Source organism: Salmo trutta, unplaced genomic scaffold (genome assembly GCF_901001165.1).
Source record: "Salmo trutta unplaced genomic scaffold, fSalTru1.1, whole genome shotgun sequence".
NCBI lineage: Eukaryota > Metazoa > Chordata > Actinopteri > Salmoniformes > Salmonidae > Salmo > Salmo trutta.
This window is the reverse complement of record NW_021822677.1, coordinates 328,399-354,022: the sequence shown is the minus strand read 5'-3', so window position 1 is coordinate 354,022 and position 25,624 is coordinate 328,399. Positions and strand designations below refer to the sequence as shown.

The following is a 25,624-nucleotide window of genomic DNA, read 5'->3' as shown; positions in this document are numbered from 1 at the left end:
CTTTTCACACACGTCCGTTCCGTTTAAATTCAGTCAATTCATAGTCATTTGTTTATAAAGTCTCGGGATAGCATTCATTATTAGTGTTACATAGATTTCTGAATTGACAGAATTGAAACTCATACACTGAAGAATTCACAGATGCTCTTTTTTAAATGTTTACACACACACACACCTCTTTCAATAGTTGTATTTTTTTTAATTTAATTTACACGTACCGGTCATGTTCTTTACTGTACTTGAATACTTATTAAATTATGTTTTCATAGTCAGTTTCAGTTGTTTATTAATATCTCATTTAGACTTAATCTGCTCATTTCTTCCCTACACCTTTGCAGATCTAAGACAAGATGAAAGTAAAAACACATTCTCTTCCTAATTCATTTTTTTCCCACCTGTATTTTGTCAGGCCAGTGAACATGGTGTTAAACTGTACTATTTGTATGGACCCTAGGTTACCCTTTCCCTTAGTTATCATACTAACTGTATGTCGTATAACCTTAATTAGTGCTCCTGCTCACCTGATGTACCATGCCAGGTGTGTATAATACTGACGTTAATGAGAGAGGGAAGGGGTTTTAAGGTGTGGTCTTTACTCCCAAATGTCACTTAAATATAGCTTCCAAATGAAGAGAGACAATGATACATAAAGTAATCTGGGGAAAAAATTATATTTTATGGACAACGGTGGATGGTTCTTAAAATAACCTTTGTGTTATTGGGCTCTTCAAAGAGCTGTTTCACTCCACGGCATACTGCCATGGAACTTCACCTGCTGGCGATGAGAAGTAGGTGGTCAGCTTCTCCCTCACCTGGAGTGCCTGTCTGGGGGCGTTGTTGGCACCTGCCCTGGTGACATCAGGTAGGTGACCATTTGGAGTGCCCGTCTCCATCCGGAGCGGCTCCTGGAATGACCTCCGCAGGTAGTTGTGGAGAACACATGGCCTTCATGCAGGCATCGACATTTGAGGGGCTGAGACCAAGCACTCTCCGATACATTCTCCACCGGGCTGCCAGAATCCCAAAGGCGCATTCAACAACTAACCTTGCCCTGGACAGTCGTTTTGTTAAAGATCCTTACAGGCTTTGGCAATGGCAGCTGGCGTCCAGCGTAGGGCCTCATGAGGTTGGGTCTTAAAGGGAAGGCCTCGTCGCCGACGAAGACGTGGGGAACAGGTCCCAGGTCTTCAGACCCAGGGAGTGATGCAGGTGGTGGAATCTCCAGGGTGCCATCCTGAAGTGCCTGGCCAAAGGTAGAGTCCCGGAGGGTCCCGCCATCACTTCCCATAAGCACCAACATCGACAACACGGAAACAGTAGAGGGCATCTACTACAGCCAAGAGTACAACTGAATATGTACCCTTGTAGTTGTAGAATTGCGAACCTGAGCACGGTGGAGCCTGAATTACTACGTTTCCCGTCAATGGAGTCAAGACAGTTGGGGAAATTCCACCTCTCCAGGAACTCGGCAGCGACGGCCCTCCAGCCTTCCTCCTTGGGGACAGGCATGTATTCACCAACCAGACAGTCCCAAATGGCTTGTGCCACAGAGGGGACAATGCCTGCCACCGTGGACCGTCCAACTCGGAAGCTGAATCCGATGGTCCTGTAGGAGTCCCCTGTCGCCAAGAATCTGAAATATAATGATCAATATTGTGTGTAACTTGAATTCCACCCACATATTCTATCTACTCATATTTCTACCTCATTACTGTTTATTATGCTCTACAAATTACATTGTAATACTCATCAACCATCATTAACAATGCCTTGAAACAGTACAATTCAGTCTATGACTATATCATTAAACTATAGCCCAGGCCAACTCTACTCTTAGAAAGAATGGTACTATCTACTTCAAATGGTTCTCTGGCTTTCCCCCCAGGAGATCCCCTTTTGGTTCCAAGTAGAACCCTATTGGGTTCCATGTATAACATTTTCCCCAAAGGGTTATACCTGGAACCAAAAATGGTTCTCCTATGGGGAAAGCAGAAGGACAGTTTTGGAACCTTTTTCTCTAAGAGTGTATGTGAGTCCAATAAGAATGTAATGAATGACTGTAACTGTGTTGAACAACAAGGGGTCCTGGTGAAGACTAGCCTACCTTCATCAGGGCAGAAGGCCTGTAACTGTGTTGAACAACAAGGAGTCCTGGTGAAGACTAGCCTACCTTCATCAGGGGCAGAAGGCCTGTAACTGTGTTGAACAACAAGGGGTCCTGGTGAAGACTAGCCTACCTTCATCAGGGCAGAAGGCCTGTAACTGGTGAAGACTAGCCTACCTTCATCAGAGCAGAAGGCCTGTAACTGGTGAAGACTAGCCTACCTTCATCAGAGCAGAAGGCCTGTAACTGGTGAAGACTAGCCTACCTTCATCAGGGCAGAAGGCCTGTAACTGTGTTGAACAACAAGGAGTCCTGGTGAAGACTAGCCTACCTTCATCAGGGGCAGAAGGCCTGTAACTGTCTTCAACAACAAGGGGTCCTGGTGAAGACTAGCCTACCTTCATCAGGGCAGAAGGCCTGTAACTGTGTTGAACAACAAGGGGTCCTGGTGAAGACTAGCCTACCTTCATCAGGGGCAGAAGGCCTGTAACTGTGTTGAACAACAAGGGGTCCTGGAGAAGACTAGCCTACCTTCATCAGAGCAGAAGGCCTGTAACTGTTGAACAACAAGGGGTCCTGGTGAAGACTAGCCTACCTTCATCAAGGCAGAAGGCACCCCAATTTTCTTTTCATTTGGTAACATTGCATAATTAAAAAATGATTATAAACCAACTTTGGGAAAAGTTATAGTCCTAATGAACATCTGATGTCAAATAGGGACTATTAACTAGAGAGCCCTTTAGCTAGCTAGGTTGCACATAAAAACAATGTATCAAATATCAATCAATTATGGTATCAAAGGCTTTAAGAATGTATCTTACCGGAGACAAATCGCCAGGCGTTCAACTGGGCTGATGGACTCCCGGTAGTTGGTATCCATCCGGGCGATCCTGGCTCCAACCATCTGGAGCAGGTGATCGAACTGGCTTCGGTCCAGACGAAAGTAACGTCGGAATTCCTCTCCAAACAGTCGAAGCTCTTGAATGAGACGATGGAACTCCCCTGCCTGCTTTCGGGACTTTAACCATCTCTGGACCCACACAGACCTGCGCTTTCGGCGGGGCTGGTCCCGGCCCAACAGCGCGATCAAGACCACCTTCCTCAACGTTGGTCTCATTGTTGAAAGAGCCGACTCTGCCACCTTGACTATTTATTATGCATTTCGCTCCAAAGCTGCATTTTGGAGGGAAATTATATTATAGGCTCTCACAATTCATTTGTGGATGTCATCGAATAAATAATATACTTGGCAAATAAATCGATAAAAAATGTAAAGAAATTCTCCAGTCAAACTGTTTTTATTATGTAATCCCACTCTTATCTTTACTGGATGTGTGCAACAAAAATTCAACATTCACATTTTGCTACTTTCTGTCAAGTCTACGCATACAATTTGACGCATACGTTCGACCACACAGAACGCACTGCAACTGCCTCTGCAACGCAATGCTGCAAGGCAAACGCAGCGTTACATTGGAAATGAATGTACTTCTGGTGTATCGAAACGCACAGTCGGTGTGTTCGAAGCGTTAGAGTAGAGGCTCAGCATGGTTTAAACTTACTGGCCTATCGCTGGTGTTGGCGCTTAAGCTAGTCCAGCGCCTTAGCGCTGTAGCTCCGTGGTCATCTTTGCAGAATCAGTGTCTCGTGTTGGCGCTCTCGTTGTTTGCACTGAAGTTTCCTGTTTATGTTCTTTCTCAGTGTATTTCCATTGTTCTTTCACACTCTTTAAGCTGTTGCATTTAACACAGTTTAGATCGCGCCTGATTGCACCCCAATTCCCTCGCATGCTCATATCTATGCATAGCACAAGTTCCTCAGTTTATTATTACCCTACACAGTTCCATTATACTTAATAGCTTAAAAGTATAGCTTAAAGCTTAGCACCCCATTATGAAGGGCCAAATCTCACAATATCTACTTCGATTTCAGAGCACTCTCGCCAGAGCGCAAAATAACTGATGAATTTACCAATGCAACACCTGCTGAATATGACTGGTGTCAGTAAATGTAGGCAATGAAAGTAAGTTAGTCACAAACATGCTAAATAACATGCAAACAGCCTAACAAGGGTGTTTGCATTCTGGGGTGAGTCAAATGGGCAGAGTGAGGTGTTCTCTCATTTGTGTAGCTAGCTAGCCAACTTTTATTTTATATTTAACCTTTATTTAACTAGGCAAGTCAGTTAAGAACAAATTCTTATTTACAAGGACGGCCTAGGAACAGTCTGTTAACTGCCTTGTTCAGGGGCAGATTTTTACCTTGTCAACAGATTTTTAACCTTGTCAGCTCAGGGACTTGATCCACCAACCTTTCGGTTACTGGCCCAACACTCTAACCACTAGGTTACCTGCCGCCCAACTTTAGCCAGTTAGCCTGGGTGCTTGGTTGGGACAAGCATGCATTGGCAGGCAAGCAGCAGAAGGACGAGGAGGCTACAATTCCCCGTTGCTTATCAGTGCAGGTTTGACGACCAACTCGCTGAAACAGTTTGAGAGGGTTTATCTAATGTTCCTCCATTAGATTTGAGATAATCTTGCTCTGACTAGCATTAGTTGTTGATCTTGTTGTCGATGTGCATATAGGAAAAGAGCCTACCTTGTCATGATTGTTTGATCAACAGGACTATAAAAGTTCCCAAATGTAAGAGGACTCCCATGGTATTTACATATTTACAGAAATCCATTCAGGTGTATTTTGTGGCTTTTGGTGAATGTGTTCTATTGATCTAAAGTCGCTCTGTTGCTACTTCCTGTTAACACACAGTCCAGTTCAAAGTGAATGATGACAGGTCCTACTTCCTGTTAACACAGTCCAGTTCATAGTGAATGATGGCAGGTCCTACTGCCTGTAAACACAGTCCAGTTCATAGTGAATGATGCCAGGCCTCTGTGCAAATGGCATGTTTGTATATAGTCCTACTGTAGTTCTGATTGGCTATGGTGCACCAGTCTGCGTAGACTCTGGTCCTGGACAAGAAAGATGGTTTATTTACTGCAGTGTCTATTAAATTGTCCAAACGCAAGGCCACTTTCCCACTCTATATTGCTATAGAATTTTCACAAATGACTTACTATACATAATTCCCAAACATTCTATGAATTTATGAAAACGTGAAAATTACCAAATCTAAGTGCTCGCTTGTCAGAAATTCCTGGGTTGTAAATGAACAGATTTTAATATGATTTCATGTTTCTAAAACGCAGTCAGTTCCACTTTAAACCCAGGAAACAGCCATTCAATTTGACATTCACCAGCTTTTCAAGCTTAATAATGTCAAAATATATTTGGGAATTAGCTACCAAAGAATGGAGTTTCTCTGAGCAACTATCGTCATTACTGCCATCAAGACCTTTATGTACTTCCAAATAAGGTCTGAATAAAAAGATGCAAACAACTGAAAAAATGCCTTGTCTGGAAAGAATCTATATTACGTTCTGGGTAGAGTAGGTGGAATATTATTACGTTCTGGGTAGAGCAGGTGTAATATTATTACGTTCTGGGTAGAGCAGGTGGAATATTATTACGTTCTGGGTAGGGCAGGTGGAATATTATTACGTTCTGGGTAGAGCAGGTGGAATATTATTACATTCTGGGTAGAGCAGGTGGAATATTATTACGTTCTGGGTAGGGCAGGTGGAATATTATTACGTTCTGGGTAGAGCAGGTGGAATATTATTACATTCTGGGTAGGGCAGGTGGAATATTATTACGTTCTGGGTAGAGCAGGTGGAATATTATTACGTTCTGGGTAGGGCAGGTGGAATATTATTACGTTCTGGGTAGAGCAGGTGGAATATTATTACGTTCTGGGTAGAGCAGGTGGAATATTATTACGTTCTGGGTAGAGCAGGTGGAATATTATTACGTTCTGGGTAGGGCAGGTGGAATATTATTACGTTCTGGGTAGAGCAGGTGGAATATTATTATGTTCTGGGTAGAGCAGGTGGAATATTATTACGTTCTGGGTAGGGCAGGTGGAATATTATTACGTTCTGGGTAGAGCAGGTGGAATATTATTACGTTCTGGGTAGGGCAGGTGGAATATTATTACGTTTTGGGTAGAGCAGGTGAATTAACCGATTAGATTTTATGTTCCTACACTGTTGTAGGTGATAAAACTGAGATCTTCTTTAATTACGAGATGCTCATGCCTCTGCTCTACCATTGGGAATCGTTGTCACAAAGGCGACAAGCTTAGGTCCAATATAAGCCAATAGAAACGATATCTGGCCATCCAGAAATACGACAATACAGATTTATTTCCCCATTGAAGCGAGCTTGTGGTTTTCGTGACGTTGTCAACTAACCCTAACTATTTGACCAATGTTTGCTGCTCCTCTTTCCTCTTGTATTTCAGCTAGCTATGGCCAGCCTGTCCATCTACGCTGTGCGTATGACACGTCTCAGCGCACATATGTGATAAAGGAATTTATATGTTTAAAGATAATGACTAAAGTATTCCACCCTGAAACCATATAAATGTTGTGTAAATGTATGTGAGACTGTTTCTGCTTGGAATAGATTAGCACGTTGTGAAAAAAGTGTCCAAAGGTGGCAGGAACTAAAATATTTATTGATTATTATGTCCACAATAATACATTTAACATAACCCCAATGATAGGTTTCAGTCCGTGAATGTAGGACTTGTAAGATGTGTTGTTTTTGTCTATGTCCCCCCCTGGTGTGTACTCAGAATGGTGTGTCGTAGGCTCAAAGGAGAGATGAGCAGATGCAGCCCTTGTACACTGAACAAAAATATAAACGCAACATGTAAGGTGTTGGTTCCATGAGCTGAAATAAAAGATCCCAGAAATGTTCCATACGCACAAAAAGCTACCTCCACCTTTGTGCAAGGAGGAGCAGGAGGAGCACTGCAAGAGCCCTGCAAAATGACCTCCAGCAGGCCACATTTAATGTGCACGTGTCTGCTCAAACGGTCAGAAACAGACTCCATGAGGGTGGTATGAGGGCCCGACGTCCACAGGTGGGGGTTGTGCTTACAGCCCAACACCGTGCAGGACGTTTGGCATTTGCCAGAGAACACCAAGATTGGCAAATTAGCCACTGGCGCCCTGTGCTCTTCACCGATGAAAGCAGGTTCACACTGAGCACGTGCCAGACGTGACAGAGTCTGGAGACGCCGTGGAGAACTTTCTGCTGCCTGCAACATCCTCCAGCATGACCTGTTTGGCGGTGGGTCAGTCATGGTGTGGGGTGGCATTTTTTGGGGGGCCGCACAGCCCTCCATGTGCTCGCCAGAGGTAGCCTGACTGCCATTAGGTACCGAGATGAGATCCTCAGACCCCTTGTGAGACCATATGCTAGTGCGGTTGGCCCTGGGTTCCTCCTAATGCAAGACAATGCTAGACCTCATGTGGCTGGAGTGTGTCAGCAGTTCCTGCAAGAGGAAGGCATTGATGCTATGGACTGGCCTGCCCGTTCCCCAGACCAGAATCCAATTGAGCACATCTGGGACATCATGTCTCGCTCCATCCACCAACGCTATGTTGCACCACAGACTGTCCAGGAGTTGGCGGATGCTTTAGTCCAGGTCTGGGAGGAGATCCCTCAGGAGACCATCCGCCACCTCATCAGGAGCACGTCCAGGCGTTGTAGGGAGGTCATACAGGCACGTGGAGGCCACACACACTACTGAGCCTCATTTTGACTTGTTTTAAGGACATTACATCAAAGTTGGATCAGCCTGTAGTGTGGTTTTCCACTTTAATTTTGAGTGTGACTCCAAATCCAGACCTCCATGGGTTGATAAATTGGATTTCCATTGATTATTTTTGTGATTTTGTTGTCAGCACATTCAACTATGTAAAGAAAAAAGTATTTAATAAGATTATTTCATTCATTCAGATCTAGGATGTGTTATTTTAGTGTTCCCTTTATTTTTTTGAACAGTATACTTCCCAAATGCACTGTACTGCTCTGTTCTGTGCTAGCTCTGGTCCTGGGCAAAGCTAGCTAGGTTTGGCTCACACTAGCTCTGGTCCTGGGCATAGCTAGTTGGGCCTGGCTCACACTAGCTCTGGTCCTGTGCATCGCTATCTAGGTTTGGCTCGCACTAGCTCTGGTCCTGGGCGTAGCTAGCTGGGTCTGGCTCACACTAGCTCTGGTCCTGGGCGTAGCTATCTAGGTCTGGCTCACACTAGCTCTGGTCCTGGGCGTAGCTAGTTGGGTCTGGCTCACACTAGCTCTGGTCCTGGGCGTAGCTAGCTGGGTCTGGCTCACACTAGCTCTGGTCCTGAGCGTAGCTAGCTAGGTCTGACTCACACTAGCTCTGGTCCTGGGTGTAGCTAGCTAGGTCTGGTTCACACTAGCTCTGGTCCTGGGTGTAGCTAGCTAGGTCTGGCTCACACTAGCTCTGGTCTGCGCTATAAATTATAACTACATAAATGTGCATAAATCAGCATATATTACCTACCAACAATAATTGCAACTCTTGAACTGTTCACGTTAGATACACCAAAACAACGTTCACAGGTTCAGGCTATCTTAACTTTTAATTCTTTAAATTCTTTAACTTGTATCAAACATAACTACATTACCAATCAAGTTTGGACACACCTACTCAAATCAAATCAAAACCTAGGAAAAAAACAAGAGAGGAACCAGGCTATGAGGGGTGGCCAGTCTTCTTCTGGCTGTATGAATGAATGTATACTAATTCAAGGGTTTTTCCCCTGTCAAGAGTGAGCAAAGCTGTCATCAAGGCAAACTACTGGTGGCTAAGGTGGCTACTTTGAAGAATCTCAAGTATAAAATCTATTTTGATTTGTTTAATTACTACATGATTCCATATGTGTTATTTCATAGTTTTGATGTCTTCACTATTATTCTACAAAGAAGATAATAGTAAAAATAAAAAATGTACCTGGAATGAGTAGGTCTGTCCAAATGGTTTGATTGGTACTGTATATGTGCATACATTTCCATGAAATAACTCACCAGCAGGAAGTCTTAAACTGTTCAAGCTAGAAACACCGAAACAGCTTTCATATGTTCCGGCTATTTTAACTTTTCATCTACCTACTTTTTCAACTATAGCCAGTCACCAGAATTACTACTGCAGACACTAATACTACTATAATGTTAATCTACCTACCTTTTCAACTATAACCAGTCACCAGCATTAATACTGCAGACACAAAACCAAACATACTTAAAACTGCTTCGCTTTAAATAGTTATTTAAAACATTTTAAAAACTTCTACCATTACCACGAAATACTTTTAGAGTTAAAGCAAGTCTCATAAATTGTACTTCATGTACATTTTACCATCTATTTATTATTATTATTATTATTATTATTATTATTACTGCTGTTGAACAAATGTCCAAAAGGTTTTGTCTTTGAGAAGTTAGGAGGGATGTGATGTTCATGTTAAATGGGTGTCTGTCCCTTTAAGAGCCCCTGAGACTGGGTTAAGGGAGAGATCACCAGATAGAGAAACCTGTATTTGCAAACAAAGGACAGAATGTACATTTGATATCTGACTTTTTAACTTACAACAAATAACTTTAACTAGGACCTAAGTTCTCGCCAAGGATTTACTTACTGTTGAAAGAGTTATTTAATATTACACTTGTTGCCAATCCATGGGAGTGTCTGCTAAATGACTACATTGTAATGTAAATTTAGTGCTATGTATATTATGTAGGTTATGTATTTGTTGTTGTTTCCTGTTTGGTCCCCGAGAAGAGTAGATCATTAGGAATCCTAATTTAAGCTAAATATGAGGCCTTATTTTACCTTATTTGACCTTATTTGGTCATATTTGACTCTACTTTCTTATTTGGATGGACACTACATGTACAACTGGTTAGGGTTGGTTGGTAAAGGACTCTATTTTCAGGTTATTTCTGGTTTGGGTGTGGGTTACCGTGGTGATGTGTGTATATGTCCATGGAGGTACAGTTCAAAGGGCTGAGGCTCCTCCTCCTCATTTGACTAGGCGTGCTGATTAGATCCACTAGTTTCATTTGAGATATCTTCATTTGATTGGACATTGCTTCTAGTGTAGGATAAACTAAATATTTGCTGACACTATTGGAAGAACAATGCGTTTCAGTTCAAATGCAAAGCAGTTTGTTCTCCTTATCATTGTTGGAATCTTCTTGCTTCTGGGGTATGTGTTTTTCTATATTTTATGTAATTACTATGCATGTACTATGTGTGTATGTAAATGGTGTTATTTTGGAACAGCTAAATCTGTACTAAATAAATTGAAGTTGAATTAAAGTGATGTTATAGTACAATTTCATGTAAAGTATACTGACCCACCTGAAAGTGTTTGTAATACCCACCTTAAACTGTACTTGAAAGATTTTATTTGAGTGTTCTCTATATACATTCGGTGAATTTGTAGTGGCACTGAAAGATAATTGCAAATAGTAATGTCGCTAGCATATCCCATGTACACTAAAGGTGCACTTTATCTAGCTTTGGTGTACTATGTCAGTATACTTTTCATGATTGTATTTTTATATACTATGCATGTATTTAATGTTACTTAAATGGTGTTACTTTGGGACACCTACATTTAAAGTAGAATTCAAGTAGTGTTTTTGTACTATTTCATGTCAACTAAGTGTACTTTGCGTGCTAATTTGTCCCACCTTAAAGTATACTTGCAATACCCACCTTATAGAGGATCTGAACCAGAAAAACAACTTCACTGGTTGAAATCATCCTGTGGCATCAATATTAGTCAAACATTGATTCAAGGGCCAAAGTTGACTACAAAGTGTAAATAGCATAATTCTGGTCTTAATAAAGATAGTATCTTCCAAAGATTTGCAATATTTAGGGAAAACTATGATGTTCCTAAATCCTTGGATAATGTCAGTCTCTGTAATAGCGTGTGGTTTCATAGCATAGTGGGCTGAAAGGGTTTCCATGACAGACTTGAACTGATTCTCTCCTCTCTCCCCAAAGGTATGTGGTCTTCAACCACTTCAATGAAAGGCAAAACATGTAAGCTCAAGTTTCTGTTAATTTATTACACCCTAATGAAGCTATAATGTGATATGGATTTTCTGATTGATTCTTATTCACAGGGTTTGGTTTGACACTTCCAAAATACATATCCCAGTTGATGAGGACCAGAGGAACACCTGGTTAGTTGATATAAACTGAGAAATTCTCGCAACAAGTCATGGTACTTGATACTTTTAATAAACACTCCTTTCTATTTCCTTAATGTTACCCGTTAGATCATTTTCAGAGATGACATCACTTCTATGGGCTAGGTGGGACGGTAGCGTCCCACCTGCGGGACACAGCCAGTGAAATATCAGGGCGGCAAATTGAAAAACAACAAAATGTCATAATTCAGCTTTCTCAAACATACGACTATTTTAAACCATTTTAAAGATACACGTCTCCTTGATGTAACCACATTATCCGATTTCAAAAAGGCTTTACAGCGAAAGAAAAACATTAGATTATGTTAGGAGAGTACATAGACAAAAATAATCACAGCCATTTTCCAAGCAAGGACATGTGTCAATAAAACCCAAAACACAGCGAAATGAAGCACTAACCTTTGACGATCTTCATCAGATGACACTCCTAGGACATTATGTTACACAATACATGTATGTTTTGTTCCATAAAGTTCATATTTATATCCAAAAACAGCATTTTACATTGGCGCGTGACGTTCAGAAAATATTTTGCCTCCAATACTGCCGGTGAATCAGCACAGCAATTTACAAAAATTCTCATCATAAACGTTGATAAAATATTAAACTGTTATTCAAAGAATTATAGATGAACATCTCCTTTATGCAACCGCTGTGACAGATTTCAAAAAGGCTTCACGGGGAAAGCACACTTTGCAATAATCTGAGTACGGCGCTCAGAAAACAACAGCAGGCAATACAGATGCCCGCCATTTTGGAGTCATTTAAAATCATAAATAGCATTAGAAATATTCACTTACCTTTGATGATCTTCATCAGAAGGCACTTCCAGCAATCCCAGGTCCACAATAAAGGGTTAGGGTTACACAATAAATGTTGTTTTGTTCGATAAAGTCCATAATTTATGTCCAAATAACTCCTTGTTGTTTGTGCGTTCAGTAAGCTACTCCAAATGTAGGAAGCGCACCGAAAATTTCACGACAAAAAGTTATATTTACGTTCGTCGAAACATGTCAAACGTTGTAAAACATCAATCTTTAGGGCCTTTTTAACTTAGAACTTCAATAATATTCCAACCGGACGATTCCAGTGTCTTGAAAAACGTTTTGGAACACAGCTACCTCCTCACGTGAATGCGCGTAATTGTGGCCTGTCATTCTCTCGGTCATCAGACTCCAGGAGGTCTTGATCGCTCTCTGTTGACTGCAAAAGCCTGAAACACGTTCTAAAGACTGTTGACATATAGTGGAAGCCTTAGTAAGTGCAAATTGAACCCTAAGTCACTGTATACTGAATAGGCCCAGTCTTGAAAAACTACAATCCACTTCCTGGTTGGATTTTTCTCAAGTTTTTGCCTGCCATATGAGTTCTGTTATACTCACAGACACCATTCAAACAGTTTTAGAAACTTCAGAGTGTTTTCTATCCAAATCTACTAATAATATGCATATTCTAGTCTCTGAGCCAGAGTAGTGACCTGTTTAAATTGGGTACGTTTTTCATCCGGCCGTGAAAATACTGCCCCCTAGCCCACACAGGATAACAGAGATGTACTGTACACAGTTACTAATGGTGAGCACCAATAAGGATGTGAACAAGACACATTGTGATATTGGTTCATTGTTGCTGTTACCCTACACCAGTCCTTCTCAAATAGTGGGGCGCGCCCCCCTGGGGGGGCTCGGAGCGATGCCAGGGGGGGCGTGTGACCCCGGGGAACATGCTTTTTCTTGCAGCGGGGAGTAGTTTTTTTTTTTTTTACCGAACAAGAGCACACAGCACAGAGCAGGAGATATGAAGTGCAGATAACAAACCCTTAAGAGACACCATGAAAAAATATTTAACAGGGATGAGAAGAAAGGCGGAGAGAGATGGAGATAATGAGACAAACGTAAGTCTCCCGAAAGCTAAGACGAGGAAATATGACGAAGTGTATGTAGCGCTTGGCTTCACTGTGACTACGGTGGGAGACGAGGAAAGACCGGTATGTTTACTGTGTCTAAAAATGTTGGCAGCGGACAGCATGAAGACAAATAAATTAAGGCGTCACTTAAAGACATTACACCCCAATCACGCTGATAAGCCGCTTGAGTTTTTTCAGCGAAAACGTGCCGAATATTGTCAACAATCGTCCCGCTTTGTGAATGCTACTTCAGTAAACCAGCGAGCACTGTTAGCATCATATAAGGTGGCGAACCAAACTGCTCAGTGCAAAAAACCCCACTGCATAGCAGAGGAGCTGATACTGCCTGCAGCATTAGACATGGTCTCTGTCATGCTGGACGACGCAAGTGCTGCAAAAATAAAAACTGAGGACCAGTTTATTGATATGACGTCTGACTCCACATTGAGACTGAGGTTCACATCACAGCGACTGGGTGAATTCTGGCTGAGTGTAGAGAGGCAGTATCCACTCTTAGGGCAGAGGGGCATTCTTCTTCCTTTTGCAACATCTTATCTTTGTGACACTGGCTTCTCTGCTGTTGCTGCACTGAAGACCAAGTACAGGTCCCAGCTAAACATTGAGCAGGAGCTGAGAGTTGCAGTATCATGTATCATAATTCAAACCCGCTTGGAAAAGCTGTGCTCTGCAAAACGTGCTCATTGTAGCCATTAATCCTGACTTCCTCATTTTGATTAAAAAAAAATCAGCACAAATTGTTTTATTCATTTTTGTTTTATAGGTCAAAATGTTTCATATATTGTGCTCCTGAGTTAATGTTGCTGATCAATTTGAATTTATTATTATTTATTGATATTTTATTTTTCAGTATCAAATGGTCAAAAAATGTTTACAGTGTAAATAAGAGTTGAATTTTTTTTTACATTTCAGGCAAATTGATGCACTTGAAGTCTTTTCTGTTACAAACTAAAAAAACAATGTTAATAAAGTTATTCTTTGTTGTAAGTTGATCTATATTTTTTTCTTTTTTCTTTTTCTTTAATGTTAATAAGCAAACAATATTATGCAGAGGTGTACTTATAACAATTTTATAGACAAATTATACTATTTACAGTCGCGGCGGAGAGTTGGGGGGCGCAAAATGTTTACTTCTTCCTAGGGGGGCGTAACAGAAAATAATTGAGAAGCACTGCCCTACACTATTATGAAAGAGAGCATACATGACTGTTCCTGGAGGAACAAAACCATCTCATAGTCCTTCAACGTAGCATACTTAACGGCCTGCTGATGGGCCATCAACAAGCTTCCCATTGCTTTCAAACTGGTTCAGAGGTTCAACTGGATAAAACCAACAGATTATAGTCCCACTAAGAGCAAACCAACAACCATTAGCTTTGGTTCCAACAAACCCAGACCCATCGGTAAATCCCAACCCCATGACCCAACTAGCAATTTGGATCAGTCTGTTGTTATCACAATGGCATGCATAAAAAAGGGGCATTTTCTTACAGTTTGTTTGCTATAGTGAAATCAAGGTTTGATTATTTGTTCCATAGTATTTTTTCCATTTGGTTTGGTTGTTTTCACATTGTGAAAAAATGGTTTAACAAACTACAATACTTAATCAAAACCATATGTGTGTATCGGACATCACACTACTTGCTTAGTGAGTACCAGTTCTTCCTGACTTGGCTCACACTTGGAGCCTGTTGGACATACTACCAAATTCTTTAAAACAACGTTGGAGGCGGCTTATGGTAGAGAAATGAACATTCAATTCTCTGGCAGTAGCTCTGGTGGACAGTCAGCATGCCAATTGCACACTCCCTCAAAACATGAGACATCTGTAGCATTGTGTTGTGTGACAAAACTAAATTTTAGAGTGGCCTTTTATTGTCCCCAGCAGAAGGTGCACCTGTGTAATGATCTTTAATCAGCTTCTTGATATGACAAACCTGTCAGGTGGATGGATATCTTGGCAAATGAGAAATGCTCACCAACAGGGATGTAAACACATTTGTGCACAACATTTGAGAGAAATAACATTTCGGAGATTTTTTATTTCAGCTCATGAAACATGGGACCGACACTTCACATGTTGCGTTTACACACTGAGTGTCCAAACATTAAGGACACTGTGTCTTTCCATGACATAAACTGACAGGTGAATCCAGATGAAAGCTATGATCCCTTACTGATGTCACTTACTAAATCCACTTCAATCAGTGTAGATGAAGGGGAGGAGACAGGTTAAAGAAGGATTTATAAAACTCGAGAGAATTGAGACATGGATTGCATATGTTTGCCATTCAAAGGGTGAATGGAAAAAACAAAAGATTTAAGTGTCTTTGAACGGGGTTTGGTAGTAGGTGAGAGGCTCACCGGTTTGTGTCAAGAATTGCAACGTTGCTGGGTTTTTCATGCTCAACAGTTTCCAATGTGTATTAAGGTTAAAGCATCATGTATTGGTTGTCTCATTGTGTCTGTGAGTAGGCTATCCATGAACTATCCATTAACAACTATGTTTGTTGAAATAAAGTTATGCCGACAGAAGATTCCCAGTTGTCCTGATGGGAAATCAGCATGCAGTTGTCTGGACTTCACAAAGCCATGGAAGTGAACAGACAATGAAACATTACAACTGTGTCAATGTTATTCCCAATTTATTGGCTGAGTTGCTGAAAACATCGGACTCTTCTTCCTGGTGGCAAAACAAATTAACCTTCTGCACGTGTGTGGGATTCTCTACTTTATAATATTTTTCTCCCTCTCCTGCCGCTTCCCCCTCCTGTGTGTGTGTGTGTGTGTGTGTGTGTGTGTGTGTGAAGTTGGGAGAGTTAGTTAAGTGTTCAGGATGGATTTAGTTTTTTAATCATCTTTAGATACAATGTTATTACTATTATAATTCTCATAAAGGCTGCTATTCTACTTGGAATTTAAATAAAAAAACATAGAGGAAATTGTTTGTCCACAACACAACAGTCTTTGATCCGGTCTCAGCTTGCATGTCTCACAGCATCTGTAACATCAATGGTTTTTAGCTCTATGGAAGAGGCATCGGATTCGCTAGCACACCCTCAGGTTATTCATTAAACCAATATGATGTATAAATTAGTTATTCATAAAGCCAATATGATGTATAAATTGGTTATTCATAAAACCAATATGATGTATAAATTGGTTATTCATAAAATCGATATGATGTATAAATTGGTTATTCATAAAGCCAATATGATGTATAAATTGGTTATTCATAAAATCGATATGACATTAATATCAGTTTGAAAAAAATGCAACTGACATCGATATAGAGTTTCCATATCGGTGCCCATCACTAAGAGCTACACAGGTACAGTATGTGTATTATGTATACTGCACAGCCATAGCTGTCATTAATCATTGTACTATGTCTTTCTATTCATACAGGCTGAGTAAGCCCATATTGAGGAGCAGAGTACAGAACATTGTCTCTCCAGAAAGGTGCGTATCAGTATTTTACTGTACCATCATTCACCATTTGGCTGGCTACCCAAACTCCATGCTCCTGGCCAAACTCTACGCCACGCCCAAGGATGTTAGTTTCTTCAACGCAATGAATCTGGCTCTGAGTACATCAGCAACAATTTCTAGAACAAAACAATTAGTGGAATTTAAATGTCGTTTTTTTATCCACATGGATGAAAATCTCTTGCGCATTTAAACATAATGATATCCTCTGATGCTGCAGACATCTGATTTGTAAGAATATTTATGTGATGGAAATTGTCTGATAAGCAATGATACATCACAAACACAATCTATTCTCATTGTGGTCAGTGAAGATCATGTCAGCCACTTAGTCCTGATCAAAGTCTTACTAACGCTACATGACTATCTGTTACCAGCATGTAAATAGATCACTCTAAAAGTGTTGGGGGTAAAGTTGAAGCGGGTATGGGGTTGGGGGGGATTAGATACTTTTTGGAAATGTATTTTCACTCATTGGGGTACAGTAGATCCCACTTCTCCCACAACACAAGGATACAGGCCAACTACAAATACCAGCTCCACCCAGCAACTGCCAGCCCAGACCCAACCCCTTCCCCAAACACAAGGACACAGACAAACAGTTAACTATTCCACCAGACCAGCCATCAAACCGCAGACTCCAATCTCAAGCAGACGAAATCCATTTATCAACAGACAACATGCAAAAAAATCCTCTAGATCACCGCTATTCTACACACAGAGACACATACAAAGCTCTTCCTCACCTTGCATTTGGCAAATCTGGCCATAACACCATCCTCTTAATTTCTGTTTACAAGCAAAAACTCAAATAGGATGTACCAGCGATACGGAAGTTGTCCATAGCAGAAAGTAAGTTTCAGGACTGTTTTGCACCGATTGGATTATGCATCGACAACGTCGTCCCAACAGTGACCGTACGTACATATCCTAAACAACAGTCATGGATTAAAGGCAACATCTGCACTAAGCTAAAGGCTAGAGCTACCGCTTTCAAAGAGTGGGACACTAATCCGGAAATCTCACAAAGCCCTCAGACGAACCATCAAACAGGCAAAGCATCAATACAGGATTAAGATTGAATCCTACTACACCGGCTCTGTTGCTCGTCAGATGTGGCAGGGCTTGGAAACTATTACGGATTACGAAGGGAAACCCAGACGCAAGCTGCACCAGTGACGCGAGCCTAACAACCAAGCTAAAGGCCTTCTATGCTCGCTTCGAGGCAAGCAACACTGAACCATGAATGAGAGCACCAGCTGTTACGGACAACTGTGTGATTACACTCTCCATAGCCAATGTGAGTAAGACCTTGAAACAGGTTAACATTCACAAGGCTGCAGGACCGGGATGGATTACCACGACGTGTACTCAGAGCATGCGCTGACCAGCTGGCAAGTATCTTCACTGACATTTTCAACCTCTCCATGGCCCAGTCTGTAATGTCCAGAAGTTTCAAGCAGACCACCATAATCCCTGTACTCAAGAACGCCAAGTTAAGCTGTCCCTGAGCAAGGCAGTTAACTCACTGTTCCCCGGGTGCCGATGATGTGGATGTTGAGTAAGGCAGCCCCCCGCACCTCTTGGATTCAGAGGGATTGGGTTACATGCGGAAGACATATTTCAGTTGAATGCATTCAGTTGTACAACCGACTAAGTATCCCCTTTTCCTTCTAAATGACTATTGCACCGTAGCACTCACATTTGTGTCCATGAAATCGTTTGAAAGGCTGGTCATGGCTCAGATCAACACCATCATCCCAGACACCCTGGACCCACTCCAATTCGCATACTGACGAGACAGCTTAGAGAAACCTGGCAGTTTGGTGCCAGGACAAAAACCTCTCCCTCAACATCAGCAAGACAAAGGAGCTGATCGTGGATTACAGGAAACTGAGGGTCAAGATGAACTGGTTGAGAGGGGAGTGGTGCCAGTGCCCGCGGTGGGGGTAGTGGAAGAGGACTGGGGTCTTTGTGGAGTGATGGAGGTTGAACCTTCAGTACAGGCAGCATTAGAGACAGCAGTGGGGGGGGGGGAATCCTCATCTTCTCTGTGGGGAATAACATAAATGAATATAAAGGGATCAATATTGCTGTAAGATCATTACAGTTGACACATTTTACAAATCTACATTACTGTAATGCAAAATAAATACACCAAAAAATAACACTTTGTTACAAATTCCCTGCTGGTGACATTAAGCACATCATCTCACAGCCCTCTCTCAGAAACAAACTCTGTAAATGTCGTAACTCCTTCAGTGAGCTCCCTTCCCATACTGGACGTAGCAGGTCAAGGGCATTGTAAACTGGCCCTTCACAACTGGCCAGGTGAGAGACAGCAGCAGCAAGATCAACTCTGTCCACAAAGCATCTCAGATTAGGAGATAGGAGCAGTTTTCCACCATAATGAATACAATTATTTGGACAATGTCTGGACACACACACACACACACACACACACACACACACACACACACACACACACACACACACACACACACACAATGCAAACAATGCAAACAATTGGACACAGAGACAAAGGAGCCACAAGAGGGATGGCTTCCCAGTTGAAAATGAATTTAAAATATTGCACCAACATGACACAGTTACATAGGCCTATACTAGTATGTAGGCCATACATACAGTCCAAAATACAAAAAAGCAGACCACAACTACAAGAAAATGACCATTACTGTCCAAAAGAGTAAAGGCAGATTTGGTGGCACGCTGCTGAGATTCATTATTCTCTTATCTTTGAAGTTCAGTCCAATCCTCTCTCTCCTCCCTCTGGAAGCATGCAGTGGGACTGTCAGGAGGGATGGGATGACAACGGGCCAAAAGACTAAAGACATACTGGGAAGAAATGTACGAGTTAAATTAATTAACTTGTCAAATTAAAAGATTTGAATGTAGCTTTAGAGTACCAGTTTGGACACACCTACTCATTCCAGGATTTGTCTTTATTTTTACTATTTTCTACATTGTAGAATAATAGTGAAGACATCACAACTATGAAATAACACATATGGAATCAGTTAAGAACAAATTATTATTTACAAGGACAGCCTACTCCTTCTTCCCCGTCAGGGAATTGAACCCCGGTTTCCTGTCCGCACTACACAGGGTTTCTTTAGCTAAATAGCCCAGTACTGAACTGCCGACCGTCACGTTGTACAGCGCCACATTTTCCGTTCCATCCTAACAGAAACCCAGAGGTTTTTTCATTTTTCATGGAATAGAAAACACCGTAATATTAATCAAATGAATTACTAGTCAAAAGTTACCAACCCCAAATCAGTCCTCCACAAACATTTCATCGTTTAATCGTCAAATGATTATAAATGAAGTGGCACACGCCGTAGTGCAGACTTTTGGTCTTCCACCAAAACCAATACCAAACCAATCAGGTGGTTGTTTTCGAAGCTTTGGACGTCATTGAACACATGTTTACGATAAAGCGATACAAGCATCGGCACACTGCTTCAAAATAAACTGCTTAGCGATTTCGATGCAGGTTTAACGGTCGTCGTATGAAAGGGACCAAGGTGCAGCGGGTTGAGTGCTCATGTTAACTTTTAATATAGAACACTGAAAACCAGCCCCACGCACTAGACTGGAGACGTCGGACACGTCGGACACTCTGGACGGGGCACTGTCGTCGGAAGCTCTGGACGGGGCACTGTCGTCGGAAGCTCTGGACGGGGTACTGTCGTCGGACACTCTGGACGGGGCACTGTCGTCGGAAGCTCTGGACGGGGTACTGCCACAGAGCTCCAGTATCAAACGTAACATCACTACCTGACATTTCATCATTTAACATTGTTTAAAAAAAAAATGACCACAGAAAACCCCACACACAAACCTCAATCACTCTAACTTAAAGAGTCTTAACGTCACTAAATCTCACAGCCTCTGGAGAACACACCACTACCTAATTACCAACCCCCCCAAATCAGTTCTCCACAAACCTCATGTTTACATCCAAGGGCGAAACCACGTGGATTAAAAAACTACACGGAAATTACTATTATCGCAACCACCCTTATACATTTTTTTTTAAAAGCAACCTAGATTAACTACTATCCTATTATTCCATTTTTTTATGAATTATTATCCAAAAAAACAGATATCAAAAGGTTCTCCACAGCCCAAAAAAGGATTTCCCTTATAGTGAAGTTAAAACTCCTTTTTGGTACTAGCACCTTTTTTTGAGAGAGCAATAACATCAGCCCATATCTTCATTAACTAATGAATTACGTTTTGTTCTCCCAGGCTATTGTACAAGCAGCCCAGTGTCTTGGTGGGGTGAGTAGTGTTGTTATCTTATGTTAGTTACTTATCATTGTTATCTTCCACATCAGTGTGTAGCCTGGTATACCACACATAGATACACCTTTTCATGGGCCTTTAATTGCAAAAATAGTGAGATCATAATCAGTACAACACATTCCAGCTTGATCTGTATATCTGTAAACATTGAGATCATAATCAGTACAACACAGTCAGGTTTGATCTGTATCTCTGTAAACATTGAGATCATAATCAGTACAATACAGTCAGGCTTGATCTGTATATCTGTAAACATTGAGATCATAATCAGTACAATACAGTCAGGCTTGATCTGTATATCTGTAAACATTGAGATCATAATCAGTACAACACAGAGTCAGGTTTGATCTGTATATCTGTAAACATTGAGATCATAATCAGTACAACACAGTCAGGTTTGATCTGTATATCTGTAAATATTGAGATCATAATCAGTACAACACAGTCAGGCTTGATCTTGTTCTGTTTCTTTAGTCGTACTGATGTGGTGGCAGTCACCCCATGGTTGGCACCCATCGTCTGGGAAGGAACCTTTGACCCTGACCTCGTCGACATAATCTACAAGTCCATGAACCTCACCATAGCAACCACAGTGTTTGCCGTTGGAAAGTGAGTAGCGTACAACTTTTCCCAAATATTCAAAAGGGAAATGAAACTATCAATATTTTTACAACATTAAAACTACACTGAGTGTACAAAACATTATGAACACGTGCTTTCTCCATAACAGATTGACCAGGTGAATCCAGGTGAAAGCTATGATCCCTTATTGATGTCACTTGTTAAATCCACTTCAATCAGTGTAGATGAAGGGGAAGAGACAGGTTAAATAAGGATTGTTAAGCCTCGACACATTTGAGACATGGATTGTGTATGTGTGCCATTCCGATGGTGAATGGGCAAGACAACAAAAAACCACTCAGTGTATGAGGACATAACCAGCTAATGTCACATGGCAGGTAATACAATATCATGATGTCATGATTCACAGCTTGGCTAAGATTTGAATAACTGTACTTTGTTTATTTCCTGGTAAACTGTAATTTCTGTTCAGAAACGGTTGAGTATGTCCTATACAGTCCTATGAGAATGACCATACAGTTACAGAGGGTTTCTGGCATGTTATGGATAGGGGGCAGTATTTTCACGGCCGGATAAAAAACGTACCCGATTTAATCAGATTATTACTCCTGCCCAGAAACTAGAATATGCATATAATTATTAGCTTTGGATAGAAAACACTCCAAAGTTTCTAAAACTGTTTGAATGGTGTCTGTGAGTATAACAGAACTCATTTGGCAGGCCAAAACCTGAGAAGATTCAAAACAGGAAGGGCCCTCTCTGACCATTTCTTTGACTTCTTGATCATCTCTAACCAAAAACAGGGGATCTCTGGCATGACGTGACATTTTCTAACGCTCCCATAGGCTCTCAGAAGGCGGCAGAAATTTGACTGGTTGCTTTGGAGCCCCAGGCTGAAAAACATTAGCGCCTTTTGTAAGTGGTCGATCAGTGGACAATGAGAATGGATGGGCGTGCACGGGCGTGCACGGGCCGATCCATGTTTACTTTATCTTAATTTCCTTGAACGTATACAGGGTTTCCCGGTCGGAATATTATCGCTTTTTTACGAGAAAAATCACATAAAAATTGATTTTAAACAGCGGTTGACATGCTTCGAAGTACGGTAATGGAATATTTAGAATTTTTTTGTCACGATATGCCCCGTGCGCGTGACCCTTATTTACCTTTTGGTTAGTGTCTTGAACGCACAAACAAAACGCCGCTATTTGGATATAACTATGGATTATTTTGAACCAAACCAACATTTGTTATTGAAGTAGAAGTCCTGGGAGTGCATTCTGACGAAGATAGCAAAGGTAATAACATTTTTCTTATAGTAAATTGGAGTTTTGTGAGGGCTAAACTTGGTGGGTGTCTAAATAGCTAGCCCGTGATGGCTGGACTATGTACTCAGAATATTGCAAAATGTGCTTTCACCGAAAAGCTATTTTAAAATCGGACATAGCGAGTGCATAGAGGAGTTCTGTATCTATAATTCTTAAAATAATTGTTATGTTTTTTGTGAACGTTTATCGTGAGTAATTTAGTAAATTCACTGGAAGTTTGCGGGGGGTATGCTAGTTCTGAACGTCACATGCTAATGTAAAAAGTTTTTTGATATAAATATGAGCTTGAATGAACAAAACATGCATCTATTGTATAACATAATGTCCTAGGATTGTCATCTGATGAAGATCATCAAAGGTTAGTGCTGCATTTAGCTGTGGTTTTGTTTTTTGTGACATTATATGCTAGCTTGAAAAATGGGTGTCTGATTATTTCTGGCTGGGTACTCTGCTGACATAATCTAATGTTTTGCTTTCGTTGTAAAGCCTTTTTGAAATCGGACAGTGTGGTTAGATAAAGGACAGTCTTGTCTTTAAAATGGTGTAAAATAGTCATATGTTTGAAAAATGGAAGTTTTGGGATTTTTGAGGAGTTTGTATTTCGCGCCCCGCCCACCATTGGATAATGGAGCAGGTGTTCCGCTAGTGGAACGTCTAGATGTAAGAGGTTTTAAACCCTTATGTTATGTACAGGTAACTGACAAAATAGTGGAAAACACTAGTAAATGAGGGATACAAATATATTGAATGCAGGTGCTTTCACACAGGTGTGGTTTCTGAGTTAATTAAGCAATGAACATCCCATTATGCTAACGGTCATGTATAAAAAGGCTGGGCTGACCATTATTTCAGTCATTCTTTTTGCTACCATGGCTATGCCCCCAGATCAACAATGCCCCCATTTACAGGGCACAAGTGGTCACCTAATGGTTTGATGAGCATGAAAACGATGTAAACCATATGCCAGTCACCAGATCTCAATCCAAATGAGCCTGAGATAGTGTTTCCACCACCATCAACAAAACACCAAATTATCCCTCCGACAGAGTTTCAGACACTTGTAGAATCTTTGCCAAAGTGCATTAGAGCTGTTCTGGTGGCTGGTGGTGGACCAAGGTGGCTGGTGGTGGCCCAATGTGGCTGGTGGTGGCCCAAGGTGGCTGGTGGTGGCCCAAGGTTGCTGGTGGTGGCCCAAGGTGGCTGGTGGTGGCCCAAGGTGGCTGGTGGTGGTGGCCCAAGGTGGCTGGTGGTGGTCCAACTCTCTATTAAGTACCCTTTATGTTTATGTTTCCTATATTTTGTCAGTTACCTGTGTGTCTTTAAATTCTGACAGATACGTCCGCTTTCTCCAAGATTTCCTGGAAACAGCAGAGAAGCACTTCATGGTCGACTTCAACGTGCGCTACTATGTGTTCACTGATCGTCCCGACGATGTTCCATCAGTGAACCTGTCCCAGGGGAGACATTTGAGTGTGATCCAGGTCCCAGGTTCAAACCGCTGGCAGGAGATATCAGCCCGGAAGATGAAGACCATTCAGACAGCCATCGAACGTCAGATCAGCAGGGAGGCCGACTACATCTTCTGTCTGGACGTGTACAGCAAGTTTCATGCTCGCTGGGGGGCCGAGTCTCTGGGCAGGCTGGTTGCTGTGATTCACCCATGGTTTTACCAGGCGACCCGTGACCACTTCACATATGAACGGCGTCCAGCCTCGACAGCCTACATCCCCATGGATGAGGGAGACTACTACTACACCGGGGCTGTGTTCGGAGGGTCCGTGGAGGATGTGTACACACTAACAAAGGTATGTCGGAACCAGCTTGAAGAGGACGCGAGGAATTCCATCGAGGCTGCCTGGCAGGAGGAGAGTCACCTCAACAGGTACCTGCTTTACAACAAGCCCAGCAAGCTGTTGTCTCCAGAGTACCAGTGGGATGACAAGAAGACCAAAACCAAAGAGGTCAAAGTCATTCGCTTCTCTACTGTCATTAAAAACTATGCTGAAATTCGTCCCAATGTATAGGACTAGGAATTGGATATTCAACCGGCCGAAAAAAACTATTGATTATGCTTAATGTTAGGTTAATTTCAGGTATTGCTTCACTGAGGTTTGGGTTAAGGTTAGGGAAAGGCATAAAATGTCACATTGGGTATACAGATGTCTGGCGCCATTCATTTTCTCTTGGTGAAATACATACACTTTGCTTTATACCCTGAGGAAGACAGCTTGGCTGTGTATTTTTCTTGAAATAAATATTTAACCGCTTTCAGAATGTTTGTGTTATTTCACTACTTGTTATATTTTCTATAGCCTAACTAAAAACAACATCTCCCCTGTTACAACGATATGCGGTGTATGAGTAACAAACCAGTGGTTTAGTGGAGAAATAGGGAATGTTGCAAGGATTCCATCCATAGATGTGTACATCAGACAAGACACAGTGGTGGACTGAATTTCCATTTAGAAAAACTTCAGCATAATGTCAAAGTGGACCTGGCATTCCAGTCCAGAAACAACCCCTAACCACAATACATATACTCTAAACTGTAAGAAAACAAAGAAAAATACCCTTTTAAAAAGGTAATATGGAGGATTCCCTTCCTTGTGTAAAAACATCCTGCCAATGTCAAGGCAAAAGGGAAAATCCTTCAATTCAAGTCATACCATCTAATCAATGTTATGTGAGGGATAATCAACGAGGGGCTAT

The 25,624-nt window shown here is 41.6% G+C and overlaps 1 protein-coding gene and 1 long non-coding RNA gene across 2 annotated transcripts; one reads left to right on the top strand and one right to left on the bottom strand.

Annotated features, from left to right (window-relative positions):
* Positions 1 to 383: 383 nt before the first annotated feature.
* LOC115183205 (uncharacterized) lies at positions 384 to 3,342 on the bottom strand. The gene is made up of 2 exons (XR_003873998.1): positions 2,926 to 3,342; positions 384 to 844 (listed from the first exon to the last, which is right to left on the bottom strand). It is a non-coding gene; the product is annotated as an uncharacterized LOC115183205 (long non-coding RNA).
* A 6,631-nt stretch (positions 3,343 to 9,973) lies between these two features.
* LOC115183191 (globoside alpha-1,3-N-acetylgalactosaminyltransferase 1-like) lies at positions 9,974 to 25,189 on the top strand. The gene is made up of 7 exons (XM_029744532.1): positions 9,974 to 10,245; positions 11,055 to 11,093; positions 11,177 to 11,236; positions 16,593 to 16,646; positions 20,949 to 20,981; positions 21,480 to 21,614; positions 24,249 to 25,189. The coding sequence occupies exons 1-7, from the start codon at positions 10,178 to 10,180 to the stop codon at positions 24,937 to 24,939; spliced, it is 1,080 nt and encodes a 359-aa protein (XP_029600392.1). The 5' UTR covers positions 9,974 to 10,177; the 3' UTR covers positions 24,940 to 25,189.
* The last annotated feature ends 435 nt before the right edge of the window (positions 25,190 to 25,624 follow it).

Bases quoted from the DNA above. Each gene is read 5' to 3' on its own strand.
- LOC115183191 (XM_029744532.1), top strand. From the start codon at position 10,178: ATGCGTTTCAGTTCAAATGCAAAGCAGTTTGTTCTCCTTATCATTGTT. The intron at 10,246-11,054 runs GTATGTGTTTTT...CTCTCCCCAAAG, and splicing joins GGAATCTTCTTGCTTCTGGG to GTATGTGGTCTTCAACCACT. The intron at 20,982-21,479 runs GTGAGTAGTGTT...CTGTTTCTTTAG, and splicing joins CAGCCCAGTGTCTTGGTGGG to TCGTACTGATGTGGTGGCAG.